Raw genomic sequence first — 25,446 nt, 5'->3', positions numbered from 1 at the left:
GTCCGTAGCATGCCCTCTCTGCATGAGCAGGTGGGACGGGCTGATGTAACGGGGATGATATAATTCCATTATATGGATTAATTGCCAATCTGCATAAGTAAGAACTCTTCATATTTGTCACATTTACAAAGATGATTTCTCAGTATTCTCAGTGATCTTCCATTCAAGAGTATATGGGAAAGAGTATCTTACAGAAATTGTAGAAAGTCTTAACAGTTGTGAGAGAAAGTTTGTGAACCCTTTAGAACTATCTGTAATCCTTCGCATGTTCTATTGACGTTGATAAAGTGTTTCTTGTTAAAAGCCAACACACAAAAGGTATACTGTATCTTGTCTTCACTGAACATATTATGCCAACATTCACTGCCTTTGTTGGAAAGAATGTGTGAAAATTTTTATTTAGAAAATAGTGGTACCTCTTTAAAGAGCAGTGACTTCAACTGAAAGTTTTCTGCACGTGTTGGTCAGTCCTACATACTGGCTTAGAAATATTGTGGCTTATTCTTCTTTATAGAACTATTTCAAATCATTGATAATTTCAGGCTGTTTTGCATGTAAAGTTCAGTTTAGGTCAAGCCTCAACCATTTCAGTTGGTTTAAGGTCAGTGCTTTGACTCAGTTATTCCAAATGCAACATTTCTTCTGTTTCAGTCCTTCTGTTGTAGATTTACTTCAGTATTTAGGATCGTTGCCATGTTCATTACTCACATAAGGTTCAGCTCATGGATAGATACTCTAACAGTCTTCGATAGAACTTCTGGTACTATCCAGAATGATTGAGAGCTACCTGTGATCTAATGCTGCAAAGCAGCTTCAAACCGTGATACTTCCACTGCCCTGCTTCATGGCTGGGTAAGGTTTTTTTAAAAAATTGAAATTCAGTGTTTCATTTTCTTTGAAAGGAAATTTTCTCATAAATGCCCAAAAGTTCCTCTTTCGTCCCATCTATCTACAAAATGTTCTCATAGCCTAATAGAACATCTAGGTGGTCTTTGGCAAACTTGAGCGTTGTATTTTCTGGAGTGCAGTGGTTTTCCTTGGTATGTTCCCATGCACACCACTTTTATTCAGTGTTGTCCTTATGGTAGACTCATGAACATTGACATGAGATGATGCAGAAGTGATTTACAAATCCTTTGTCATTATCCTGGGGTTCTTTGTGACCTCCAGAGTATTTTATGCCTTGCTTTTAGCATATTTTTTGTTGGATGACCACCCCTAGGAAAAGTAACAATGATGGTGTACTTCGTCCATTTATATACTTTCTCTTTGACTGTGGATTGAACCAACATTTGTTAGTACTTTATAGGTGAGGCTTCTCTAACTCACCCTCAGTTGTCATCTTATTGATTGGAACATCTAACTCTGTTTACCCCTGTAAGAAAACTAATTTTCCTAGGGCTTTACATACTTTTTCCAACAAAGACAATGTCTCAATATATTCAGTAAAGACACAACACAGTATCCTGTTTTGGGTGTGTTTTCTTAATCAGAATCTATTTATTAGACTTAGAAGAAGCTCTGATTGCATTGCAGGTTACAGAAATGCAGGATTATGGATACTTCCACAAATTTTCTCTCATTATTTTAGTTTTCTGTACTGATGTAACCACATTATTTTCTTCAATCTCACGTGGTTGCTTATGACAGAATATTGTTTCTGTATCAACTTAACCCTTTATTAGCTGGATTATACAGACTTGGAACCTGGAAAACTACCATGTGCTTCTGCATGTTGAATTCACTTTTTCTATATCCAAAATAACTGGCTGCTCCTTGCTGTCTTTCAGTTTGATTGGTTTCCAAGAATCAAATTATATCTTGCTTTATTCACTTAAAAAATAATTCTTTACAGTTACAATTTCAGCAAGGTTTTACCTTATATTAACAGACTGATACATTTCTGTGGTAAAATTTTCTGGGATAGAAAGGGAAAAACTGGTGTAGAAGTAGCTGTACTTTATTCTACAAGCAGTTGGTATGTTTGTTGAGCTTCTGGGAGGATAAAAGAGCAATAGCCCAAATGCAAAACAGACATAGTTCTGGGTTTTCTTTTTTTCTTTATTATTTATTTATTACTCAAATTTAGCCACCGCCTATCTCCCCCAGAAGAGGGACTCTGGGCGGTTTACAATAAAATCCCACACAAAACATAAACATTAAAATCACATAAAACAATCATGATAAAACACAATAAATAAATAAAATCCAAGAGAGATGTAAAATCCAAGCTGGTAGGAGGGACTCTAGGGTGTGAGCCATCCCCAAGAATGGTTATTCACTTTCCCGCCCCAGGCGAGACGGCAGAACCAGGTCTTCAGGGCCTTCCGGAAGGTCAGGAGTGAAGGGGCCTGCCTCACCTCCGGGGGCAAGATATTCCAGAGAGTACTTTTATCAAGTACATTATCCTAATTGGAAATGGGCAGCCTGCAGCTGCATCAAGCTTGTACTTTTCTTTTGTGGCCTTCAATCACAACCAAATAGTGTCATTTTCCGCTTTTTTGTTTTAGCAGAAAACAATAAAAAAATCATGTATAAGCTTTTGTGTAGACTTAACACACCTGAAAATAACACCACATCCAATAAAGCCTAGCATTTGAGAAACATATCCCAGAAAATTTGGTCATGGCCATGTCAGGGAGGCCACTGAAATATCGTCCTTGGTTGTTCCTTCTCCCCAGTAATAATAAAAAGATGGCACCTGCCTTGTATTTAAATGTTCTAACACAGCATGGATACAAAACGTCTCCCAAGGTCCAAATTAAAAAAAAAAAAAGCATGTCAGAATATTTTGCTGAATTCCAAAGCAATATTTATATTTTTACTATTTTGACACAGGAAACAGTGGGAACTTATTTCGTCAGGAGCTCAAGCGTACATAGTGCTCTCTCATTCCCTCCCCCCACAACTACCCTTACGATACTACCTGCTCAGAAAGTAACTATAGAACCCAACCCAGCAAAGAATCAATAGCAACATACTCACTTCAGCACAGCCCATGAACAGCTAGCTGCACAGCAGAAAATCAAGTTATTGGCTTCAATAAGGGTTTTCCTAATGGGCATGAACAGTGCCCATTTTTTTTTAGTAACCTAAGCTTAACAAACAAAGGAGTATAGGTTTTGTTTTTAGCACCTGAAAGCTCATCAGAATAAGAAAAGTATTTGTAATGCACATATTTTTGTATTTGGCAATGTGCCTTGAGAAAGAAAGCTCAGTACACATACAACACAGAGGGACAATGTTACTGTGCAACCTTTAACTAGAACTATATCACCCATAGCAAAGAATTTAAAAACAGCAATAAACTTAGCTATTGGGCAAAAAGCAATATATGCTGCACTGATTATTAAAAGATTCCTCTCTTGCCCTCAACTAGTTCCATTCAGTGGGCGCAAAAATGGAACCTCTTAATATTAGTGCATTTTCTAAATTTCTATGGCTTAGAAGAGTACAGAGATGAGCACCAGAACACTTGGAATGACATAGAGCAAACACTTCACTTTGTCCTGATCTTGGGACAAACACTGGATGTTTTGTTCTGAGCTCAGCACACTTGCAATGGCCATTTAGGGTTCAGAATGATTCAGTACAATCAAACTAGCTGTATTTTGCTGTGCTTTAAGAAGTTGCATGCTTCAAAGAGTGAATAACCAGAGTTATTTAATGCTTTCTTCTCGTATTCTGTGAAGAATACTGCCTTACTCAAAGTAATACATTTCAGAATTTGAAGGGGCTAGTCAAGGATCCCTAGCCTTTTCAGTGGGTATATTTAGAATTTCGAAAGCATCTTATGGGCATCCTCCAAAATGGCTACCACAAAATGGTAAATGGCTATTTACCAGAAGGCAGAACTGGTAAAAGGGTCCAATATGCCAATGGAGGCATTACTGTGGACATTGGTGGCCAAAAGATGCCAAGGTGAAGTCCCAGAGTATCATCTAGCTACTATTCTTCACAGTCCTCCCTGCAGTAACTGATGACCCCATAAAAATTTACCTTCATCTGGGATATATAGTTGTAAATAGGGTTTCTCAACCAGCGTTCTGTGGAACCCTAGGGTTCCGCAAGAGGACACTAGGTGTTCCCTGGGAGATCATGATTTATTTAAGAAATTATTTCAAATTCGGGTGACTTCAGTTTCATTCTTTATTTTTAATTTAAGAACCCCATTAATGCAAATATACAGGCCTACCCATGAAACAAATATAATACTTTTGTAACTTCTGGCCTCTATTTCAGCCTGCATGTGCAGGGGTTCCCCCAGGCCTGAAAAATATTTCAAGAGTTCCTCCAGGGTCAAAAGGTTGAGAAAGGCTGGTTGTAAATAACATAGTAATACTTTGAATTAGGTACTGGTTCAGTGCATTTCCAATTAAACTTGAATAAAGGTGGGGAGAGACCTTTTCTTGAAAAGTGATTATGCATTGAGAATTTGTGGCAGGGGGCATTTTATGTTTTTCAAACAGGGTGTTATTGTAACCCTGTTTAGGAAATTGGATCATGACATACTCAAACACATTAAGGTCGCCAAATATTCCAAGATGGCTTATAATGGTATGTTTGCAATAGACAGAACTGAGTATTATATCTCATCTAAAAAAAAAACAAATTTGATGTTTCAGAATTAAAATAGCACTAAAAGAAACAATCAATAGTTACACTCAGTTTGCTTTTTGTTACTTTTTCATTCCAGTCATCTGAGAAGAATAAAGTCTTGTCTGTCTCAAAACAGAATTACAGTCATTAAGCCTTAGTAATAGAAACCATTTTTGCCCTTTTGATTCTTTTTATTACCTCTCAGAATCCACTCCTTTTATACAAAGTCTGTTTATACTTTTGATTGATTTAAGTGGTTCCAGTCATGTCAGTCTTTATTCTAGCTCTCATAATTTTTTGTGGACCTAGAGGTTGTTTCCTTCCATTGTTTCTGAAAGATCCATATAGGGAAATCATAATTGTACTTAACTAGCATCAGATGGATGCTTCTTGTTTTATTTGCTCCCCTTAAGAACAGGGGAAAATAAGTATGTTTCCTTCTAGCTCCTTCAAAGCTAGCAAACAAGCGAACACCTGAATAGCACCAGATAGGCCCTCCACGCTCTGCAAGATGAGATCCCCCAAAATGCCTACTTTTAGTAATTTTCTTGCCTGTTTTATTTGAAGTTACAGCCATACCATGAATCTTTTTGTTCCCACTTGTCTCAGCAATTCCTGCATGTATGCCTGGTTCTGTGTCTGAGGAAATATTGATGATTGGTAATCCAGTTGGGGCAACAAGTTGGATGGGAGAATGTCTTGTTTGAAAAAGAATAAATGATGATTGAACAAGAGCAAAACTGGAGAAAGACAGTGCTAGAGAGTGAGGAAAGTAAAGTAGAAGGCAGTTCTAGAAACAACAATCATGATCAACTGGGATGAGAAGGAAGATTGAGAGAGTATAGAGACTGGAAGAGATCTGAGAGGTTAGCTGGTGCTGATCAGGTGTCATTGGTCAGATCAAGGTGAAATCTTGTCTCCTCATTCTTCGTTTATCAGCCGTATGTTCTTGATGAGCTATTGAGTAGAATTCGTGAGCCCTGCAGGTAAAGTCTTGTCTTCATTTGGCTTTCTGAAGTGGGTGCATATTTTTGGATTGGGATGGGTATGCATTTCTGGAACTGGCTATCTTAGTCAATGCTATTGAGGTTGATTCCTGATTCAAAAATACTATTGTTTTGATGGAAAGTTGCAGTTACATATAGATGGGGAAAACGTCTGAGCTGCACGTGAAGAGTTTCTGGGAACAACTAACAAGTTTCTTGCAAATTTGTAATCTGGTAGAAAATACCTTGCATGATACATTTTCTTTTACAATCTGTGAAATTAAATTGGGACGCAGTGGGATGTGGTGGCACTGCGGGTTAAACCGCTGAGCTGCTGAGCTTGCTGATCGGAAGGTCGGCGGTTCAAATCCGTGTGACGGGGTGAGCTCCCGTTGCTAGTCCCGGCTCCTGCCAACCTAGCAGTTCGAAAACATGCAAATGTGAGTAGATTAATAGGTACCGCTTCAGTGGGCAGGTAACGGCGTTCCGTGTAGTCATGCCGGCCACATGACCACGGAAATGTCTACGGACAAACGCTGGCTCTTCGGCTTTGAAACGGAGATGAGCACCGCCCCCTAGAGTCGGACACGACTGGACTTAATGTCAAGGGAAACCTTTACCTACCTTAGAAAATACCTTGCATGATACATTTTCTTTTACAATCTGTGAAATTAAATTGTGATTTGTGTTCCCTGGCTATAGTTTTGCAGAAGTTACTCTGAAAGGGTTTATATATTGATGTTATATACTTTTCGTTGAAAATAAGTTTTTAGACCACTTCATGCTAATCAAGGAAGCACTATTTCTTTCACAAAACAAAATTCGTTCTGTTTACCATGTGGGAGCTCAGATAATATGGAAGATAGCCTATTTTCAGAATATCATAACTGTAGTTTTTATTGCAGGGGATGAATAATGATTTAACTTGCAATTTCTGGACATTTTTTTCAAAAATGAGGTATATTTACATGCAAGGAAGTAGCAGGTCTGTGCAGGGAAGAATGGTGAATGACTACTACAGCAAAAAGCCAGCTTGGCTTACAACATGAGCTCTGCCTCAACTACCCAGTGTAAAATAGTGCACCTTGGCTAATCTTGAAAAACTAAGCAGAACCAAATCTAGTTAATACTTGATGGAAAACCATCAGGAGATCCCAGGGATATAGGCTAGGCAGGGAAGTAAAAACAGTATTTGCCTGCCAGTTTGCCATCCCTGCATTTACCAGTAGTTAAGCAGAACTCAGGCAGACAATTTGCCTTTTTTAATACCCAATGTATGTGATTGATTCTTACACCATACTCCAGTTTCATTCGGATAATTCTAAATAAGAGATGATTGAACTATGCAAAACATTTCAACTATGAATTGCAGATATATTGTATAGAATCTATTTTGAATATGATTGACCTTTAGACCAATTTTCTTTCATTAGCATTTGCATTCAGGAGACAAAAATAGAATTTCTTACAGAAAAAATTACTACTGTTCTTTAATCCATAATGTTTGTTTTTCATAAAAACTTATTGCAGATTAAAATTCTGGGAATATGTTGTTAGTTTTAATACTTTCCATGCTTTTTTAATTTTCTTCTAATGGAACCACTATATTTTCACTTAAAAAGAAGATGTCCAGATTACCAGGAAACACACTGAGGCGAGGACTTGGTCTCTAATATTTATTAGTAGTACTTAACAAGAATCCTAACAAACTGAGAAAGCGTGGGAAAACCCAGCCATATAAACCCCAAAGGTTAAGGCGGTCCCGATCTGTGTCTCTTTGAATGGCTGAACAGTTCCTCAGTGCTACGCATGCGCTTGACAGTCTGGGTGAGAGCCCCCTGCTCGCCATCCTTACTCATGACAGAAGATGGATTTAAGATGATCATATCCCAAAGCAGTAGACATAGAAAAAATATTCCTATGTGATTCCCATCTTCTCCACTTTATCAATCTAAGGTTGTCAACTTCACCAAAAATTGTTCCTGGAGATTTTCCCCTCCCCGCAATTGATCTGTGTATGCATCACACTCATAGGTGTTTGCAAGTGTGTGTATGTATGTATCTGCATCTGCCAGAAATATTATTCCAAAAAGGGACTGGGCAAGAACGTAAAATGGAATTAATAACTACTGATTGAAATTAATTACCTATAAAATATAGCACCTCATCTATAAAATTGATTCTTTCTCCTGCATATATCAATCTCTCTCAACACAATTCACTCTTAATCAGAGGAACAGAAAGACTGCAGTGCACATGTACCAATCTTTGATCAAAAAGCAAAAAAGAGGTAGAAATAAACAGGATGATAAATGGGTTAAGGGAAAGTGATCGTTTTATTGGGAAGAAAAGGGGGGGGAACAAAACTGGATGGCTGTGTAATATGAGTAGTGTAAGGACAAGGAAATGAAGAGAGACAAAATAGGTTACAAAATAGATTAAAATTCCCCCAGGTGGGCAGCGCAGCCTCTATCCCCAGCAAGAGTATGTCATCCTTATTCTTCAGCACTGATGTGTCTGTAGTTATTTTTCACTTCCTCTCATTCTTTTGCTTTTAACCATGAATAGTAATGAATGTAAGAGGACTCCATTCACAGATAATTTACTAAGGAGGAACCTCATATCTTCCTGTTGTGTAAATACCATATTTAATGTACTAATTGCATTTAGCAGTGTTGTGGCCAAAGATAGGGATTTGGAAAATTATCAGCCAAGACATGAAACCAGTATGTAAAATCATATGGTAGGGGAGAAAATATTAGAGTAATTGGTTGTGGTGCAAAAAATGATGAATATCGTTTTTATAACAGGCTACAAGCTTAAGATTTTGTGGGAGACATTGAATGTAAGCAAAGAATCTGTCATGAGTACTGATGGTGAGCAGGAAGGGGCCCCTATCCAGGGGGGAAAATGCATGCGTAGTACTGAGGAATTAAGCAGCCATTCAAAGAGACACAGATCAGACCCGCCTTGATTTTTGGGGTTTATCTGTCTGGGTTTTTCCCATGCTTCTTCAGTTTGTTAGGATTTTTTGTCTAATGTAGCAGTAATAAAGTACTAGAGACCTATTCCTCGTCTCTGCGTGGTACCTGTCTGTTAGGACAGAATCACAGCAATAGATTTTGTAGATCAGATTTCAAATCATATTCCTTTACTGGTTTGATTTGTTTGTATGCTTACAAAAAGAAATAAAGATGCACGGCCATTTTTTTAAAAAAAATTCTGTGCTAGTTTCTTGGCTATGCACAGCATAAACCTGTACAGGAGCAGCAATAGTATTTCAGTATACTTTGCTCCTGTGCGTGTCTTGTAACAGCGTCTGGCCAATGTGTATTGACTGCCCTCTTGCTTGGATTGCTTAAATTTTATTGCAATTTGGTGTATAGAATGTGTATGTTGAAGGCAGATCTTGTAGATTCTCATAGGAAAAATAGACCTGGGTTTTTAATTCAGCATAGAAGAGTTACACTAAATCTCCCAAGCTGTCATCAAATATGTATGAGATTGATAGATTTGCCTGCACATAGCTGTTCTAAATTTCTTTTTAGAACTTACTTTATGAAAGTCAGTTCAGCTAACTAATTGTGACAATATTATATGTGATAAATGTTCTTTCTCTTTTTTTAAGGGAGTAACTATTCCCAGTCAGAGGCGCTATGTATATTATTATAGCTACCTGTTAAAGAATCATCTGGATTACAGACCGGTAGCACTGCTGTTTCATAAAATGATGTTTGAAACAATTCCAATGTTCAGTGGGGGCACTTGCAGTAAGTAACTTTTTAAGCAATTATACTTTGTGGAATTATACCTAATGTTTGTATATTATTTACAAAAATTGAAATTTGTATACATTAACTACTATAAGATAATTCTAACTCTTCAAGTAGAATGTTAAAAAATTCAGTAGTTTTGATTAAATACCTTCCAGATTCTTGGAGTATATATTTCTTACCCTTACTCCTCACTTGTGTTTCCTGGTCAGCTTTTTCCTTTACCCTTCTTCCCCTGTGCCTAACTCCTTTTGGGTGACCATGGCAATATAGATAACATCTCCCAACTTTGATTTTTCCATATTTTCCAGCAGGTGAAATTCCATAATTCAGCTTGATTCTTCTGTAACTTTTTCCCTAGCATTTCTGTTTGCCCCACAGAATATCTTACAGAACTGAGTTAGGGTGTATCTTGAATGTGATGCCTACATACTAGTAATAAAAATTTGTTATGCTTCTCTTAGCTGAAAATAATCATCTTAATATGGCAAGCTAGCTGTGTTTATAATCCTTATTTAAATATAATATAATATTTATATAAAGGTTGGCTTCCATCTTTTTTAAGTCACAGGCTTTTCTAAATGCTCTACAGATTTCACTTCATTATACCTGCCTTGATTTTAGTATCTGTACAAGAACAGATAATGAGCTTAGTATAATATGCAATTTTTTAATATAAAATCAGTACTTAAACTGCTGTGCACTTTTTTTCCTGAGTAAATTTCACTGACTTAAAGCAAACCTGCTCTCAAATGAACTTAGATGGGATTTAGTTTTGCTTTTTAAATTGCTGGTCAAGTTTCATGGAAGGTGAAAGCTTCCTGTACTTTCTGTCAGTTGAGGCCATCAAGAGGATATTTCTCACAATTGTACTTCCTGATCTCAAGTCTTTGACGTTACAGGTGGTATAAATAATTGGATACTGTAGTAAATTTAGATGTGATAATGCAGAAGAGGACTATAAACAAAATATTGATAAAACAGTTGCTTATCTGCAGTTGTAAAATTATATTAAAGCTTCTATCGAATATTGCTTTTCTGTGATTAGTTTGACATACTCCGATACCGCCAGCCACTTGGTCCTTATATTATCTTTCTACAGAAGGTAGCTCCCACAAGTGTTCAACTTCTGTTTAGTGCTGAACTGATGTGGAAGCATCAGGAACTTTTCGCAGTTTTCCCAAGTTACTAGTACAGGGTTAGTATAACTTTATAGCATAATATAAGAGAGATGAGATATTCTTGTCCAAAGCCTTTTTAAAATGTTTATTTTTTTGCTTACTGTTACAATTCTTTTAGAACTAGGCTGGTTCTTTAATCTTTTTGTTGTAAAATTGTTTTACTGCACAGATCCTCATTTTGTGGTCTACCAGCTTAAGGTAAAGATATTCACCTCCTCTTCAGGACCTACAAGACGTGAAGACAAATACATGTACTTTGAATTCCCTCAGCCATTGCCAGTGTGTGGCGATATCAAGGTGGAATTCTTCCATAAGCAAAACAAGATGTTGAAAAAGGTTTGTTTTTTAACCTGATCAATGTTTGATTTTTAATTCTTCACCATTGCTAAGTTTATTCACCTCCTGTTCATTTATTTCAGGCATTCCCCTTGAATTTCAACAAATCTGAGATGTTCATGCTTTTCCTGTCACTGCAGCTTGGTTTTATGTGAAAAAGGGAAGCATGTGTGTAACACCTATTCACTTTGTATTGTTTGAAATGTTTTGGAAAGCCAGTACAGAAGGGTTCTTTCTGTTTTGTATTTCATGAAATTTTCCTTTTAGAACTTTAATTTGCAGCATGTGACATTTCCCAACATTCTTTTAGAATAAACAACTGCTGCAATATTTTAGTTCATACAGAATCTAAAAGGATTGCAAGTTTATACTTAGATGGATTTGGAATACTCTTAGCTATTTCTCCTGTGTAAATGTCCAACTAATGCAATGGTTCTGCAAATTCTTCAGTCATCAAAGTATATGTAACAGCAGTATATAAATTTGTTGCTCATAAATCACATTTATGCATAAAGAGGTAAACACAATAGTCCTTACTTGGAGTGGAGCAAGAGGATCCAACCAGTCCACCACCAAAATAAGCTGATTTTTCTTCTTCGGACCGGTTCTGGGGGGAAAGTGCCAGACTGCAGGAAAATTGCTTGACTTTATTCAGTAATTAGAAATGACGTTGCATGGCAAAGCCCACAGATAAAAGACTGAATCTAGAAAAGAGCTTTGGGGATTTCATATATATTTCTTCCTTTTGGTTGCATGTGCTCCTCAAAGCTATTCTTGAGGGTCAAAAGACCCTGTGGAAAGAGTGGAAGGCTGGGGGCTGCAGCAGAAGGAGGATTGGCAGAATTGCCTTCTGCTTGTGCAAGAAACCCGGATCCCAACTAAGGCTAAATAAATAGCATGTGAAGTAAATCTTAATGGCACCTGATCAGACTTTCCACTGACTTCATCAGACTTCATCTGGCCATTTCTTGTACAAACAGGAAAACAAAATCGAATGTCACAAGGTAAATCCTGAGCAGATTGTGGTCATTTGTTCACTTACTTGGGAGTCCCTCTGGAAATGATTAACAACACCTAATTAGTGTCATAAGAGGCTGGCCTAACTATATCTGTATGTCTCATTTTTGTTTGAATTGCTGTGATCTATTATACTAGATGGGAAAAGCCCAAATTTATTAACTCCATTATCATTGTCCTCATATCAGCAAAAGAAACTTAATACGGCTTTGGAAATAATTCACCAAGCCACTTTGCAAAGCGCCCTCTGGTCCTGGTCCTCAAAGTGGCTGCTCAAAGGCTTGGTGTGGCTACTTCAGGACTTCTGAATATGTGTGTCTACACATGTGGGATACTTCTGCTGGAATAGCCAGCAAAACAGTGGCTGCTGTGCCAGCTATTCCAGTAGAAATGACTCCATTAATATTTATAAATAGCTCCCACTTCATCTCGGGACATTTTAAAATACCTTTTCAGGGTGAACCAGGAAATTGCATATGGAGATAGCTATTCTTTGTCTTCTTTCTCCAGTGGCTTGTGTTTCATTGCCTCTCCTTTGTATTTATTAGCTCTCCCTCCCTCTCATGTGCCAGTCTAACTCTCTTTGCCATTGAATTATAATTGGGCCATTGCTGGGGGTCCCCACTTCTAATTTTTTTTCCCTTAAAAACACCTTTGTTGAGACCTTCCCCTTGTGTACTGGGTGGTGCAGCTTATTATATTCAGATTAGTATGGAATGGGCCTGTATATACTGATGGACCTCTATATGTAGAAATTGGGGGAAAAAAAACTTTCGAACTGGAATCTGCTTTTAGATTTCACTACAAAAAAGATACATTGTTAAAGATACAATAAATTAATGCATTAGCTTTGTGCTCTGTGAGGGACATTTGTGCAATTGAAATTTTTAATTTACGTGGGAGAAATTTTTAAGATTTAAAGGTTTGGCTTTGTTTTAAATGTTTTAACAATTGTAAACTGCCCAGAGTCATTGGGAGTCGGGTGGCATATAAATTTAATAAATTATTGTTATTACTAATAATAAATGCATATTTGCAAATATAATGTCTTTCATTTAATAGTATGCATCTTAAAATACTAAATGTCTTCATTGGCTTAAAAACTAAGCAGGAATTAGGGAAAAATAATTTCAAATCAAGTAAATTATATCCGTATGAACTGATAGGGATAAGAGTAGTAGTTGTAACAGTAAATTGGGAAATTGTAAATATATTTGCTAGCTAGACCGTCTCTGAGGGGTGGGGTGGGGTGGGATGCTGTTTTGCAGTGGTTCTCCTTCCTCTGGGTGTGGTTTCAGTCAGTGGGGAGAGATTCAGCCTAAGACCCTTTGTGGTGTCCCACAGGATGCAATGCTCTCCCCACTTTTATATAAAATTCTACATGAGGCCACTCGGCAAGATCATCTGCTAGCACAGGGTCAAGAATCGTAAGTATGCCAATCATAATACACATCTACAGAGGAATTTGTTTTTGTACATGTGTATTTCAGTAGATTTAATATTTTAAATCAGGTCTTTGACAGCTCTTAGGATTCACCCATGGAATAAAAATGCATTCCTTCTAAAGATCCTATTGAGAACTTGGTTACTTTTCTAAGCAATTTTAATAGAGAATATTCTTTTTTTAAAATGCAAAAAATATGGGTCCTTCAATTTTTGCATTTAATTGTTAATTTAATTTAATTTAATTTTTATTAATTTTAAATTTTAAATTTAATTTAATTAAAATTAATTAATTAAATTTAATTGTATCAGTTAAAACCTAGTTATTAAACCATAAAATATATATCATTGTATGCTACATAACATAGATTAGGGAGACAATTTCCAATTTTCTGGACAAGCTTGAACATCTAATTGTTCTCATATTTCTCTGCTGCACAACATAACATTTCTCAGTGATGAGTGCATCACCTTCATAAAAAAAACATCTCCCCAAGTTTGCTCTACTACTAATAAATTGCATTAAAAGATACAAGAAACAAAATAAGGTAGTTTTTATCTTGGCAAAAGTCAGCCTGGACTGGAGTTTTGGTGCTAAAGCCAGGCCTGTTTGAGAGGGTTGTAGAGAATTTAATGCCTGTATACTCAAAGCTAGATTATAAGAAAAAACTATTATCTTGGATGGTGAGCAGTGCAACTACGTTAAAATTTCAATCAATTTTAGAGATATTTTAATATTCCTATATTGTTCTTTTGCTTTATGTGATTGTTCTTGCAAGGTACTTCAGTAGGATGATGGATGATGTGTACTGCCCTGAAATGCCTTGGTCAGTTATTAACAATATAATATTTAGAAATAGTAATACCTTTTTGTGTTTGCTAAATAGAAAAGTAATGCAAAAGACATATAAATCTTTAAAATATCATTTGCTTTACAATACTCAATTGACTGAATTCTTTTTTTAAATTACCTTAGCATAATTTACCCAAACTGGACAAGTTTTTAGAGGTATTAAAGCATTTTGTTTCTGTGATTTGTAAGAAGAAAAAAACAAGTGAGATGCACATTGAGGCTTTAACTCAGACCTTCTGCATCTTTTTATTGAAATAACTGTAATGGCATGACTTTGAAAAATAGTTCTTTGATGAGACAACTTTTTATATCAGTGTTGCACTGGTGACAGATGGGCTCCTTTGCCTACTTGCAGATCATATAGTTACTTAAAGAAAACCCATAAACCTATAATGGAAAATCCACATTAGGTAAAATATTTATGCCCATTATGGTGAATTGGGGATGAAACTAGTGGAAATTGCATTCTTGCTGACTGTACCTTTCAGTACAAGTCAACCACGTTTATTACAGCCCTAAGGCCAGACACAATACAACTATACATAATAACAATCTTACATTAATACATATATGTACGTAAAAACAAAAGCAATCAATATACTATCATCCAAAATTTGTTTAAAAATATTTCAGTACAATAAAAATGTATTTCAGTGATAATTCAGCTTTATGAACAGTCATAGCTTTTGATAATTTCTAATAGACCTATTTAGGGCTATCAAAATAAAGAAAATATTATACCTATCTTTATTGCTGTACTTGTGAAATTCTTGTGTGGTTTTATATGCTACCGTAGATATTTTAAGTTGTTTTTATTGTGTTCTGTGTAAGTTGTTGGGACTTTTTTGATTCCAGCAGGAGGGAGGAATGGATAGACAGACAATTTTTACATCAGGTTTATTTTTATTTTAGTTAAAGTGTTATTACAATTCTTATCTATTGCACTTGTTTCTAGAGAGTCTGTGAAATTTGTAACTTTCAAAGAAGATTATAAACATCCATTCCGTGCTTGCTTTTCAATAAAAGAACAAGTATTGCACCCCCTAGCTCATATTTTAGTATGAGTGGGAGAAAAAAATAATCCCCGCACTGATGATGTTATCTAGTTGGGTAATGAAATGTCTGCAAGCAAACAACCAAGTTCAGAGAACACCAAGAACTCCAATATATATATCTTCCTTCCCAGAAGTGTTTGGAAGTTGGTGTTGCCTTGTCAGTAATCCAGCCACCATTAGCTTGGTAGTGCATAGTTTGCTCATGGCATAAGGAAAATTACTGTATATCAGGAAAATTCAGGGAAGTTTGACAGGGGGGCAATTGAGGATTGATTTGACCTCACTGTGAGATCATCAAGGCACCACAGGGTTTTCTCTGTTGTATAAATTAGGTTTAGCATAAATCAAATATTTTTCCCCTTGGGGTATTTTTAAGAGAATAGTTTGTTCTCCAGGCCCATTTTAAATTTAATTTGAAGTTCAGTCTTGTTTATCTTTGCTTATCTTGCTGTGTCTTTGCTTAGTATGTTTCTTGTCATACATGAACACAATTTGTCCCAAGTTAGCAGGACCAGATTTCCAGATGTAAAGTTTGTGAATCCCAGAACTGTATTCATTGTAATTGTAATCCACTTTTTAGTCCAGGGCTGCATTTAGGGATATATTGTGATCCTCTTTGCACAATGCTGATTCTAAAATGCCAATTACAGAGCAATTTCTCTCTTCTCAGGAAATGGTGTGCATAGTACTTCAGCTTGGTGTCAATTGGAAGGCGCCTTCCATCCATCCCTGATTTCAAACTATAAGGAGAAATACTTTTAATTGGGTAGTAATCCAGTTACTGGAGAAACAAAATCAAAATGTTCAAGTCCAATAGAAGCATGGGGGGTGGGAGTAACACTGTTTGCCAGCATGGAAACAGAAAGAGAAGCAGATCTCTCCTCGGTGTAAAATTTTGCAGATATGTTGTGCTTATGTCTATGTTTGTGCAGTTAAACCTAAGACTGTAAATAGATGGTTATTGTACTATATTAAAGCAATCTCCTTTTCTATCTTTAGGACAAAATGTTTCATTTCTGGGTCAATACATTTTTCATACCAGGACTAGAAGAAAACTCTGACAAAGTAGAAAATGGAAGTCTTCTTGGAGATCAGGAACTTGATGGAATTTTCAGTACAGAGCGTTCGGATAATGACAAGGAATATTTAATCCTTACACTAACAAAAAATGATTTGGACAAGGCAAATAAGGACAAGGCAAATCGATATTTTTCTCCAAACTTTAGAGTAAGTATCTTCAAAGCAGTCAAGTAATGGGACAGAAATGTGTGCAATTTATGTTGTACAATGTGGTCTCTGATTCACACACATGGCTTACATCCCTGCACAGAGGCCTATTCAGAACTTTCTAGAACTTACAGAATTGTTTTGTGAGAATTCCATCTCTCCCAGTTACGATGCAACTAAGCTTGGCTGCAACTGAACCCTTGCTTTAAACTGCTGCAGCAATAGTACATTTGTCATTGAGCTGATATTATTTCTGCTTATCAGTATTATTCATTTTTTCCTCATTTTTCTCAGCTTTTCTGCAGACTTCTTGAGTTGTGCATCAGCACATCATGCCCTCTGTTTCCCAAGTTCTAATGTTGTGGGAACAGATTTCCTTCTTGGATGGACATAAAGTGTGCTTTTCTGCCTTGGTGAAATTTGTGCAGTAACACTGCCAAACATTCACTAAACAGGTTTGTCACAATTGTTCTTCTCATTCATGAGCTGCTGTCTGATACCAAGTTTTAAGGTTGGCAGATTCTGGAACTAGTCTGCCCTGCATCAAAGAATGTGTCCACTGGTGGATAATTTCAGACAATCTTCCTGTTACCTTGCTTTCATTCCTTCCTTTCCACATAGATCCTCCCTAAAAATGTTCTGAACTCTGCATCTGCAGTTACCTGTTTCAGCTGCAAACATCAAGACACAATAAAAACCACTCAAAGTTTGAGAGGCATACCAAATCTTTTAAGGCATGTCTATATGGAAGACCAAATATGTAAGTGAATCAAGCTCAGTGGAGGCCAGCAGAGGTTGTCATGACTGGCAAATTCTTTTACAGAGATTATTAGAAGAAACAGAGACAAAGCAGTCAAAGGATATAAGAATAAAGAGAAAAACAGAGTCCCAGACTTAGCTAATCATAGAGCAATCTCATTTTATGGAATGTAGGAAAGCTTGCTAACAAGTAGTTTAATAAACTCATTCCAGCACGATGTAAGGTAATTTGGTAACAGCTTGGCCAGTGACTTGACTTCAGTGTCTGAGTGCACACACAGGCAGTGCTGGAAGGGAATGTTATGTCTGCAACATTAAGGATATCTATCTTCATCCTGGAATCCAGCATTAAATACCTGCAAGCGGCAGCATACTTAATGATCAGCTATGTTTATTGTGCTCTCACTTTTTACAAATGTATAGTGGCAACAATCAAGTTTTGCTACAAGCTTACCAGGTTCCTTTCTGATCCATGTTTACTTCACAAGAGTATTGGCAATGTCACCAGTCTTCCTCTGGGGTATTTCCACTAGCAGTTCTGGTGGTTGGCGATGTAGGTTGTACTTTGAAAGGACCATCCTTTCTGTTCACTGTTTATGTCACCAGACATCTCCTTTTAAGTAGCTTGTAGATTCACCTATGAATGTGAATCACAGGCCACAGTGAAGAATAACCAGTTGCTTACCTGTAGCTGCACTTCTTCAGGTTGGGTTTTAGGAACTGGAAGGTGCATGTTGCATCTGGTTGCATGGGGTGGGGCAAACAATTCTGTAAACTCTGGAAGGCTTCAGAATGGACCCATGTGTTGAATTCACTGATGACAACTCAAAGAAAGGGAAGTAGCCAGTTCATAAGCTTTCAGGTAAATGTATGGGGGGGAAAAGTAATGAGTGCACCCAGTTAAAATTGTTGGACAGTCCCTTTATTAGATCAACCAGAATGCTACACAGAGGGTATGTCAGCTTTTCATTCTCTAAAAGTTTTCATCAGGCAAAGTGGTATAAAATCAGATAAGCGAAGAAATAAAAAGTCCAAGTTAGCCTAGATACTGTAGTCAGTTTCTTGAATTTAGGCTTACTTTAAAAATGAAGGCTACGGATTAGTTACTGGTAGATGTGTTGGATATTCAACAGTATCTAAGTTTTAATAATAAACAGTGTCTTTATGTAAATAACAGACATATATTCAAATAAGTTTCCTCTTAACCTTTTTTTAACATTGAAAACATTAAAACACTGATTTTTAAAAATATTAATAGACTAATACATCTATGCTGGAAAATCTATCCTTATTTTGGCATAATCTGGTCTTTATTGAAATCTGTTCAGTAATGCTTGGGAAAGAAAATGGGTTTTCTTAATTTTATTTTGGAATTCATAAGCACACATGTATGTCATGAAGGAATGTTATTTTGTCCCATTGTTTTCTGTAAGAATCCCAATGAGCTTTTAGACCCACTGATTCAGATACTTGTCAGAATCAAGAGGAAAAAAGGGGAAAGATGCATCAGCCTTGCTCTACACACACAGCAAGATGTCTCCAGACTTGTCTCAGCTGAAACCCTGAAAAAGAAAGATGTTTGGAGCTTCAGTTGGCCAGATGCAAGTCCATTCTGGCCAAACCTCTGAGCCACAAAGTGCAGAGAAAAGAATCGTACACACCCAAATTAATGGGAATGCTCAAATCAATAAAGTCTTTGACATAATTGATGCTGCTTTTGTAGGTTTCCATTGCTTTTTGTGTAACGTTACTCTGATCCTTTTAGTTTGCACTTAATTAAATAGATATTTGCATCGTATCAGATACTTCATTTGCCTTTTATGTTACAGCTGGGCCAGGCAGTAGCTCTTCTAAGCACATACACCCTAATTTCTGTTCTCTTTTTTCCTAGGTGAAGCTATTTTTCACAAAAACAGTAGAAGAGCCATCAAACCCAGAAGCTGGCAGCTCAACTTCAGTCACACCAGATGTTAGTGATAATGAACCTGATCACTATAGATACTCTGACACCACTGACTCTGATCCAGAGAATGAACCTTTTGATGAAGATCAGCATACACAGATTACTAAAGTCTGAATATTTTTTTTTTATTTGGGAAAAAATACCACGAAGAAGAAAACTTGAATAAACTGAATTATGGACTTTTTAAAATGGCAATAGGACATTGTGTCAGAATTATCTGTCGTAGGAACAGTTCTTTTCTTGACCAATCTCGTTTTGCCCTATTAAGCCTTTGGCTTGACACTTGTCCCATTGAAAAAAGAAAAAGGTTACGTAGCTATGTTATGTATATACCTTTTGGTGTCAAGAGGACATTGTAATTTCAATTAGGAATACACAAAAATGGCACTTTCCCATTTAATTCCAGTTTTATAAAAGTGGAGACAGATCTGATGTGTATACGTAGGAATCTTCCTTTTGTGTTCTGTCACCAACTGAAGTTCCTGTAAAGCTCTTTCTAATACACAGGTTCACATCCTGCCCCTTTCTTTGCACTTTTGTGGCAACAGACTAAGTCTGCAGTTGGCTCAGAGAAGTTACTGGGTTTTACTACATTCAAATGCATGTACCATGGATAGGAGTGTGGAAGGAGAAGCTGAGAAAGGAATGTTCTATGCTGGACCCTGGACACTGTACAATTTCTAGCTTACATGCACCTCTTTCGCATGCTACAGTAATAAATCCTGGACATTTGAGGAATTGCTGCTGTCACTGCTTGTTTGTGCATTTTATTTTTTTAAGCATAATGGTGCTAGAAAAGGCAGCTGGAGGGGAACAGGAACGAACCTTCAGTGGCATCATCAGAGCTCTATTAATGAAGGGAGAAAAAATGTGGTTATACATGAAACCGTAGGTTTTCAGCTTGCACACACGAGGGTCGAAAGTGGGGTGAATGAGTGTGCATACAGGCTCCACCCCAACATCCCTGCACATCTAGCTCCTCTGCAGAATTTCACATCTACCTGTAGTCACTAAGATCTGTAGGGAGTTACAAGTGCTGCAAAGAATGTAATTGCTGTTCAGTGTTTGGAAGGCTTGAGAAGGCTGGAGTCCCCATTGCAAGAGTTGCAGGTGTATCTGGTTGAACCCAACACCCCCTGCAGATCTTCCTGCTGTAGGCACAAGGATGTTACGGGTGATGCTCACCTGTGCACCCTCGCCCTTGGGATACGTTTGTAGTCCAAATGCCTGCAAAGGGCTACGGTAATAATTTAATCATACCTATGTGATGGTTATCTAGCAGAAACGGGCTTACAAAGTTGTTTTGTGTGTTACAATTGCCATTCCCCAAGCTTTGGATGATAAATGTTGGAGCAATATTTTTCCTAAAAAACACCCCCACCACCCCCATCCTTTTTTGTCTTTCAAAACATTTGGAATTGCCATTTTGATTTTCTGTGTAAAAACCTGTTTGCTTATTGGTTAACATGTTCATTATTAGTTATCCCACTTGAGTAAACGAATTTGAAATCCATTGTGCCAGTCCATTAGCATTAATAAGATTGTAGTGGCAACTAGTCAAGACAAAACTCAGGCTGAATACTGGACAAAGGAGCAAGCTTGCTCCTTCAACATTCATTGGTGAATTTTGTTATCTTTCCTAATCCTGTGTATAGTTCTGTGCCTATAATTTTATACTGATTTTAGTAGAGCTTGCATGTAGCTGCACAGAATCATAGCTTTCATCCATTATGTAAACTTTTTAAAAAGCTAATGTTCAGGCTTCCTAAGTTGATACAGTTCTACAGTACGGAAGATGGAGATTTGATTGGCAAGAGGTGACTTCAGAATTACCTCTGGCTTTTGTCCAGTGAACTGCATTGAACTTGGCTTTTATTCAACAATTTTGCAAGCGACATTAGCTACCTAAAAAAGTAGTGCTTTAAAATATTTGGATGTTGACAGTGTTCAATGTCTTGTACAGTTCTGCTATTTAGCAGGGAGCGCCAGATTGGAAATTGTTGAATGGCTTTTTGCACTGTTGTTTTTCCTTTGGAGTGTGAAGGTCTGAGTAAGGGTTTTGGATTTTGAATGTGTCAGTGGTTCTGAGAAGCCTTGCTTATGTTTTAATGGTATAGTCATTGGAAAGGAAATTGTCATTATTTATATATACATATATATGTTTGTATGTATGTATGACATATATATTATGCATACTCCTATACTTTATTTCGGCTACCATCCCATAGAACATGGCAAGAATTCTTCTGACTGAAAGGTTTGAGTCCTAATTCAAACTTTATTTATAACAGTAGTCATCATTGGCATGAAAATGCATTCTCCTTTGGTAATTTCTTGAGTTTTGGGATTGTGTGCTTAAATTCTTGGATGTACAGTAGCTTACATGTCTGAAATTACTTGAAGGCATTTTGACAGGAGCTTACTGTTAGGCCCTGTGCCATCCCTCCTCATCTGTAGTCTAACTTCCAGTAGTTTGTCACAATAGTTAAAGGGCAGTTGTCTAAATTAGCACCAAGGGTTTTTGCTGTGGCATGGTTGTAAACTGAAGGGTCATTTATATGCAGCATCAATTGCTTTCAGCTTTAAGGGAGGAAAAAAGGAAGAAATAAGTTTAGGGTGCCAGTGTACAGTTCCATGTTTAAATTCTAGCAACGTGCAATATGTTAACGATGCCTGTGGTTGCCACAAAGTGCCTCGTTTACGTTTTTTAAAATACTGTTAAAATGTGTCATGCATGCAGATGGAAGGGGTGGAACTGTGCACTAAACGGAGGCTTTAATTGCAGTGTTGGGTAGAGCTGCCTCTATACTCCACCAGTTCAAAATTCTCAGTCCGTTTTCATATAGAACACACACACACACTTTTAAAAAATCTATTTAAGCAGCCTTATTCTGATTCAGCCTCTTCAGATACTATTGTGCTGTGCAACAGTGGCTCTGTGTGTAATGCTATGCACACAACAAGAAAATGACATGTACAGGTTAATGTCTCATATGAATCAGATGTCCGTTTGTTATTGTGTTTAACAGCCCTTTATCTTAGTGTTAAAACTCCACTTAAAACTGATTAAAGTTTCATTCTTGTCACTGTGTTGGGTGTATTAAGTCACTTTTGTGAGATGGGCGGCCATATAAATTGTTTAAATATATAAATAAAAAAAATAAATATATGGAAGTATATTGAATAAAATGCTTATGTTTCTATAAAGTCATGTGAGTCATAGTAAGCACGTTTAAAAACACTGCCAAATTTCAAGTTTCTTAAAAAGGCAAATGGGTGGGATTTTGTTACTTTTTTTAATTGGATTTTAAAGGGAACAATTCCCTGTAATGTTTAGAGTGTCATGGAGTTTTCCATTACGAATGTATGAATATGGCTATAAATAACTTTTCATGTTTGGGATCTACACCTTCTTTATTTTGGGTGCATTCGAGTGGGCATAGCACTGCGTTGCAGCTGAAGCTTTGCATTAAAGCAGGGACAGGTAACATGGTGTCCTCCATATATATTTTCACCACAATGCTCTAAGTTTCTTGCTTTTGGGCTAGCTGGGGCTCATGAGAGCTGAAGTCCAAGACATTTGGAGGATATTGCGTGCCTAACCCTACATTAAAAAGTTGCATGTGAAAACACGTTTAAAAGATTCTGGTGTGTTCTTCAGTTTAAAGTAATCATACTCAAAAGTTTGAGAAATCTGCCTGAGGTCAAGGAAAACTGAAGAAGATGGTATACTAAATAGCCCACTATTCTGGTTGGGTTGTAAGGCAGCTCTTTTATTTCCATTCCATACTAGAGCACTTAAAGTAGTATTTCTCAACCTTGCCAACTTTAAGATGTGCGGACTTCAACTCCCAGAATTCCCCAGCCAGCATGGCTGGCTGGGGAATTCTGGAAGTTGAAGTCCGCACATCTTAAAGTTGGCAAAGTTGAGAAACTGACTTGAACAAATACAGTCTGAATGTACATCAAATGTCTAATAGAGGTCTTTTTGTTTTCATGGTGTTAGGTTGAATATATTAGATCTGGATGGATTTAATCCAGCAGCCTTTGAATCTTTTATCACCACTAGAAACAAGCAATTTTAGCAAATGATTTCTTTCCATGCAAGAATCAAATATGGCAGAAGCATTTATAATGTTAATATCTCTGGAAACTGCTCCAAAAGTCTTTTACAAGGTTAAAGTAAATACGCATAGCTTTGTTGGAAACCAGTGTAAGAATCTTGTTTAAAACTATAGTAATCGTTCAGGTTTATTATATGATTGGACATCTATTAAATACATACAGACAAGTTCGATTGAATGTCGAGATGATCTGAGTTTGTAGCATTCTTGAGCGATGTATTGAGCTCTGCACAAAATGTCCTTTTATGCTGTACTTGTTTTCAAAGATTGAAAGTCTCACAACTGTTCTTACCACTTTGGAGCAGCAGCAGCAGCAGCGGAAATGCAGGCACAGCTTAAATCTTACAAATTTCATCAAAGAGATGTTCTGAGTTTCTGCTAGTAACTGCATCTAGGCATTTGCATGTGCTTTACCATGCTAGTCACCAATACTTACTTTTACTGTAAAAGACAAGAATCTGAGCAAACTCTTATTGTACATTGGTTGATTTAAAGAAAACATAAATTTGATAAGCTTGAATTATGAAATAGTGGAAATAGAAGGTGTGTTGCTGAATATCGTAAGGTTACTACCATATATGATGGAAGTAAAACATGCACAAGAATAAATGGAATATTTAGTGAATAGTATACTTCAGCACTAGGAGTAAAAGAAAAATGTGTTGGTTCTTTTATGTATTTCTGGATAAATCTGTAAGGACTGATTGTGGTGATGCTAGCAGCGTGTTGGTTGGGCACATGAATGTCCATATACTTTGTATGCAGACATTGCAGTTCTGTTGTCTGAGAACCTAAATGATTTTCAGTGAATGTTAGATAGGTTGTATGATGCAACAAGGAGCATGGATCTGAAAATCAGCCCCTTAAAGATCAAGGTAGCATTTGTCAAGGAAAATGGAATGAACAATTGCAAGTTGTTGTTGCAACAACAACAACAACCTAGTGTATGAGGATTAATTTGTTTAGTAGAAAACTTAATTTTTTTTTCCTGCTTTCTAGTCAGACTTGACTGCTGGCAACTACATGGACAGGTCCATGCAATTTTCTTGGCAGCAATTTCAGAAGTGGCTTGCCATTGCCTTCTTCCTAGGGCTGAAAGAGTAATTGGGCCAAAGATACCCAGCTGGCTTCTCGCCTAAGCAGGGACTAGAACTCCTAAATTTTCCCACTCTCACTCTACCTTCACTTCTAGACCCAACCGGCTCTCTTGAATGCTTACTAGAGATGAGAAAATGGATGCAGAACTTTTAACACATGCAAATGCTAGTATAAAGATAGTGGGTACTATGGTTTATTGTGAGGAATGACTGTTGGTTGAAAGAAGCAAACATGCTGTGTCTAACTGTGATTCTTTGCACTTTCTTACATGGAAATGAGAGCTGGGTATGTCAATAGAGGCATAGAAATAAGTTGGATGGAATGGGTTAATTGAGAAGTGTGTGTGGTAAAACAGGATCAAGAATGAATGGGTGCTGAATGAATGTAGATTCTATATACAGGTGAGTGACCAGTACAAAAGAAGTACATTGAGATGGTTCAGTCATATAGAAAGATTGAATTAGAATTAGACTGCCACCCAAATAGACAAAGACTGACTGGGTTAAGAGGGAAGACCAAGAAAGTTCTGTTTGGATGGATCTGTTGAGATCCTCAAAAAATATATGAGAAGTTTAAGGAACAACAAGCAGTGTAAGAAGAGGTGTACAGATGTAGGAAGAGCAAGGATGGTTTGCAGGGATAGTAAGTTATGTAGAGGTATAATGAATGGGGATACAGTAAATCTATATTTCCTCCCCACACCTGCTTTTTTTTCCTCATGCCTTAATTCTTCGGCTTGCTTTTTTCCTTCACTTTGCATCATACTGCTTACCTCAAAAGAAAATAGTATGATGGAGATGAATGGATTGATAACTTAAAGTGGGAGTTTGGCAAAATAAGCTTTTACCTAGGACCTTTTCATGTTGTTATCTTTTTTATTCTTTCCTGCTTGTGTGTTAAATCGCTCCACCCAGAGCTGATGCAGTCTTAAGCCTTGCATCAGTGGATATAAACCAAGAATTTCTTGCAGTTGCAAACTTTCAAGTATAAAATGTTTCAATGAAACCAAAAAAAGCAAAAAAATAAATCAGG

At 36.9% G+C, this 25,446-nt stretch overlaps 1 protein-coding gene across 3 annotated transcripts in view; it reads left to right on the top strand.

Annotated features, from left to right (window-relative positions):
* The window catches only part of PTEN (phosphatase and tensin homolog), a 60,271-nt gene extending 37,993 nt beyond the window's left edge, over window positions 1–22,278 (top strand). Inside the window, exons 6-9 of one of the 3 annotated variants that reach the window (XR_010068228.1) lie at window positions 9,214–9,355; window positions 10,709–10,875; window positions 11,644–11,879; window positions 16,243–16,366. Coding sequence is in view for 2 of the 3 variants with exons in the window: in XM_063307460.1 (XP_063163530.1) it covers window positions 9,214–9,355; window positions 10,709–10,875; window positions 16,243–16,470; window positions 19,121–19,306 (723 nt within the window). In the remaining variant the exon portion in view is untranslated. Of the gene's footprint in view, window positions 1–9,213; window positions 9,356–10,708; window positions 10,876–11,643; window positions 11,881–16,242; window positions 16,471–19,120 lie in introns of those variants that run through there. The other 2 variants (XM_063307460.1, XM_063307461.1) reach the window with 2 other exon arrangements.
* The last annotated feature ends 3,168 nt before the right edge of the window (window positions 22,279–25,446 follow it).

The sequence above is a fragment of the Candoia aspera genome, chromosome 6 (genome assembly GCF_035149785.1).
Source record: "Candoia aspera isolate rCanAsp1 chromosome 6, rCanAsp1.hap2, whole genome shotgun sequence".
NCBI classification, from domain to species: domain Eukaryota; kingdom Metazoa; phylum Chordata; class Lepidosauria; order Squamata; family Boidae; genus Candoia; species Candoia aspera.
Note: the sequence above shows the minus strand (reverse complement) of the source record. Positions and strands in the feature narration are given on the sequence as shown.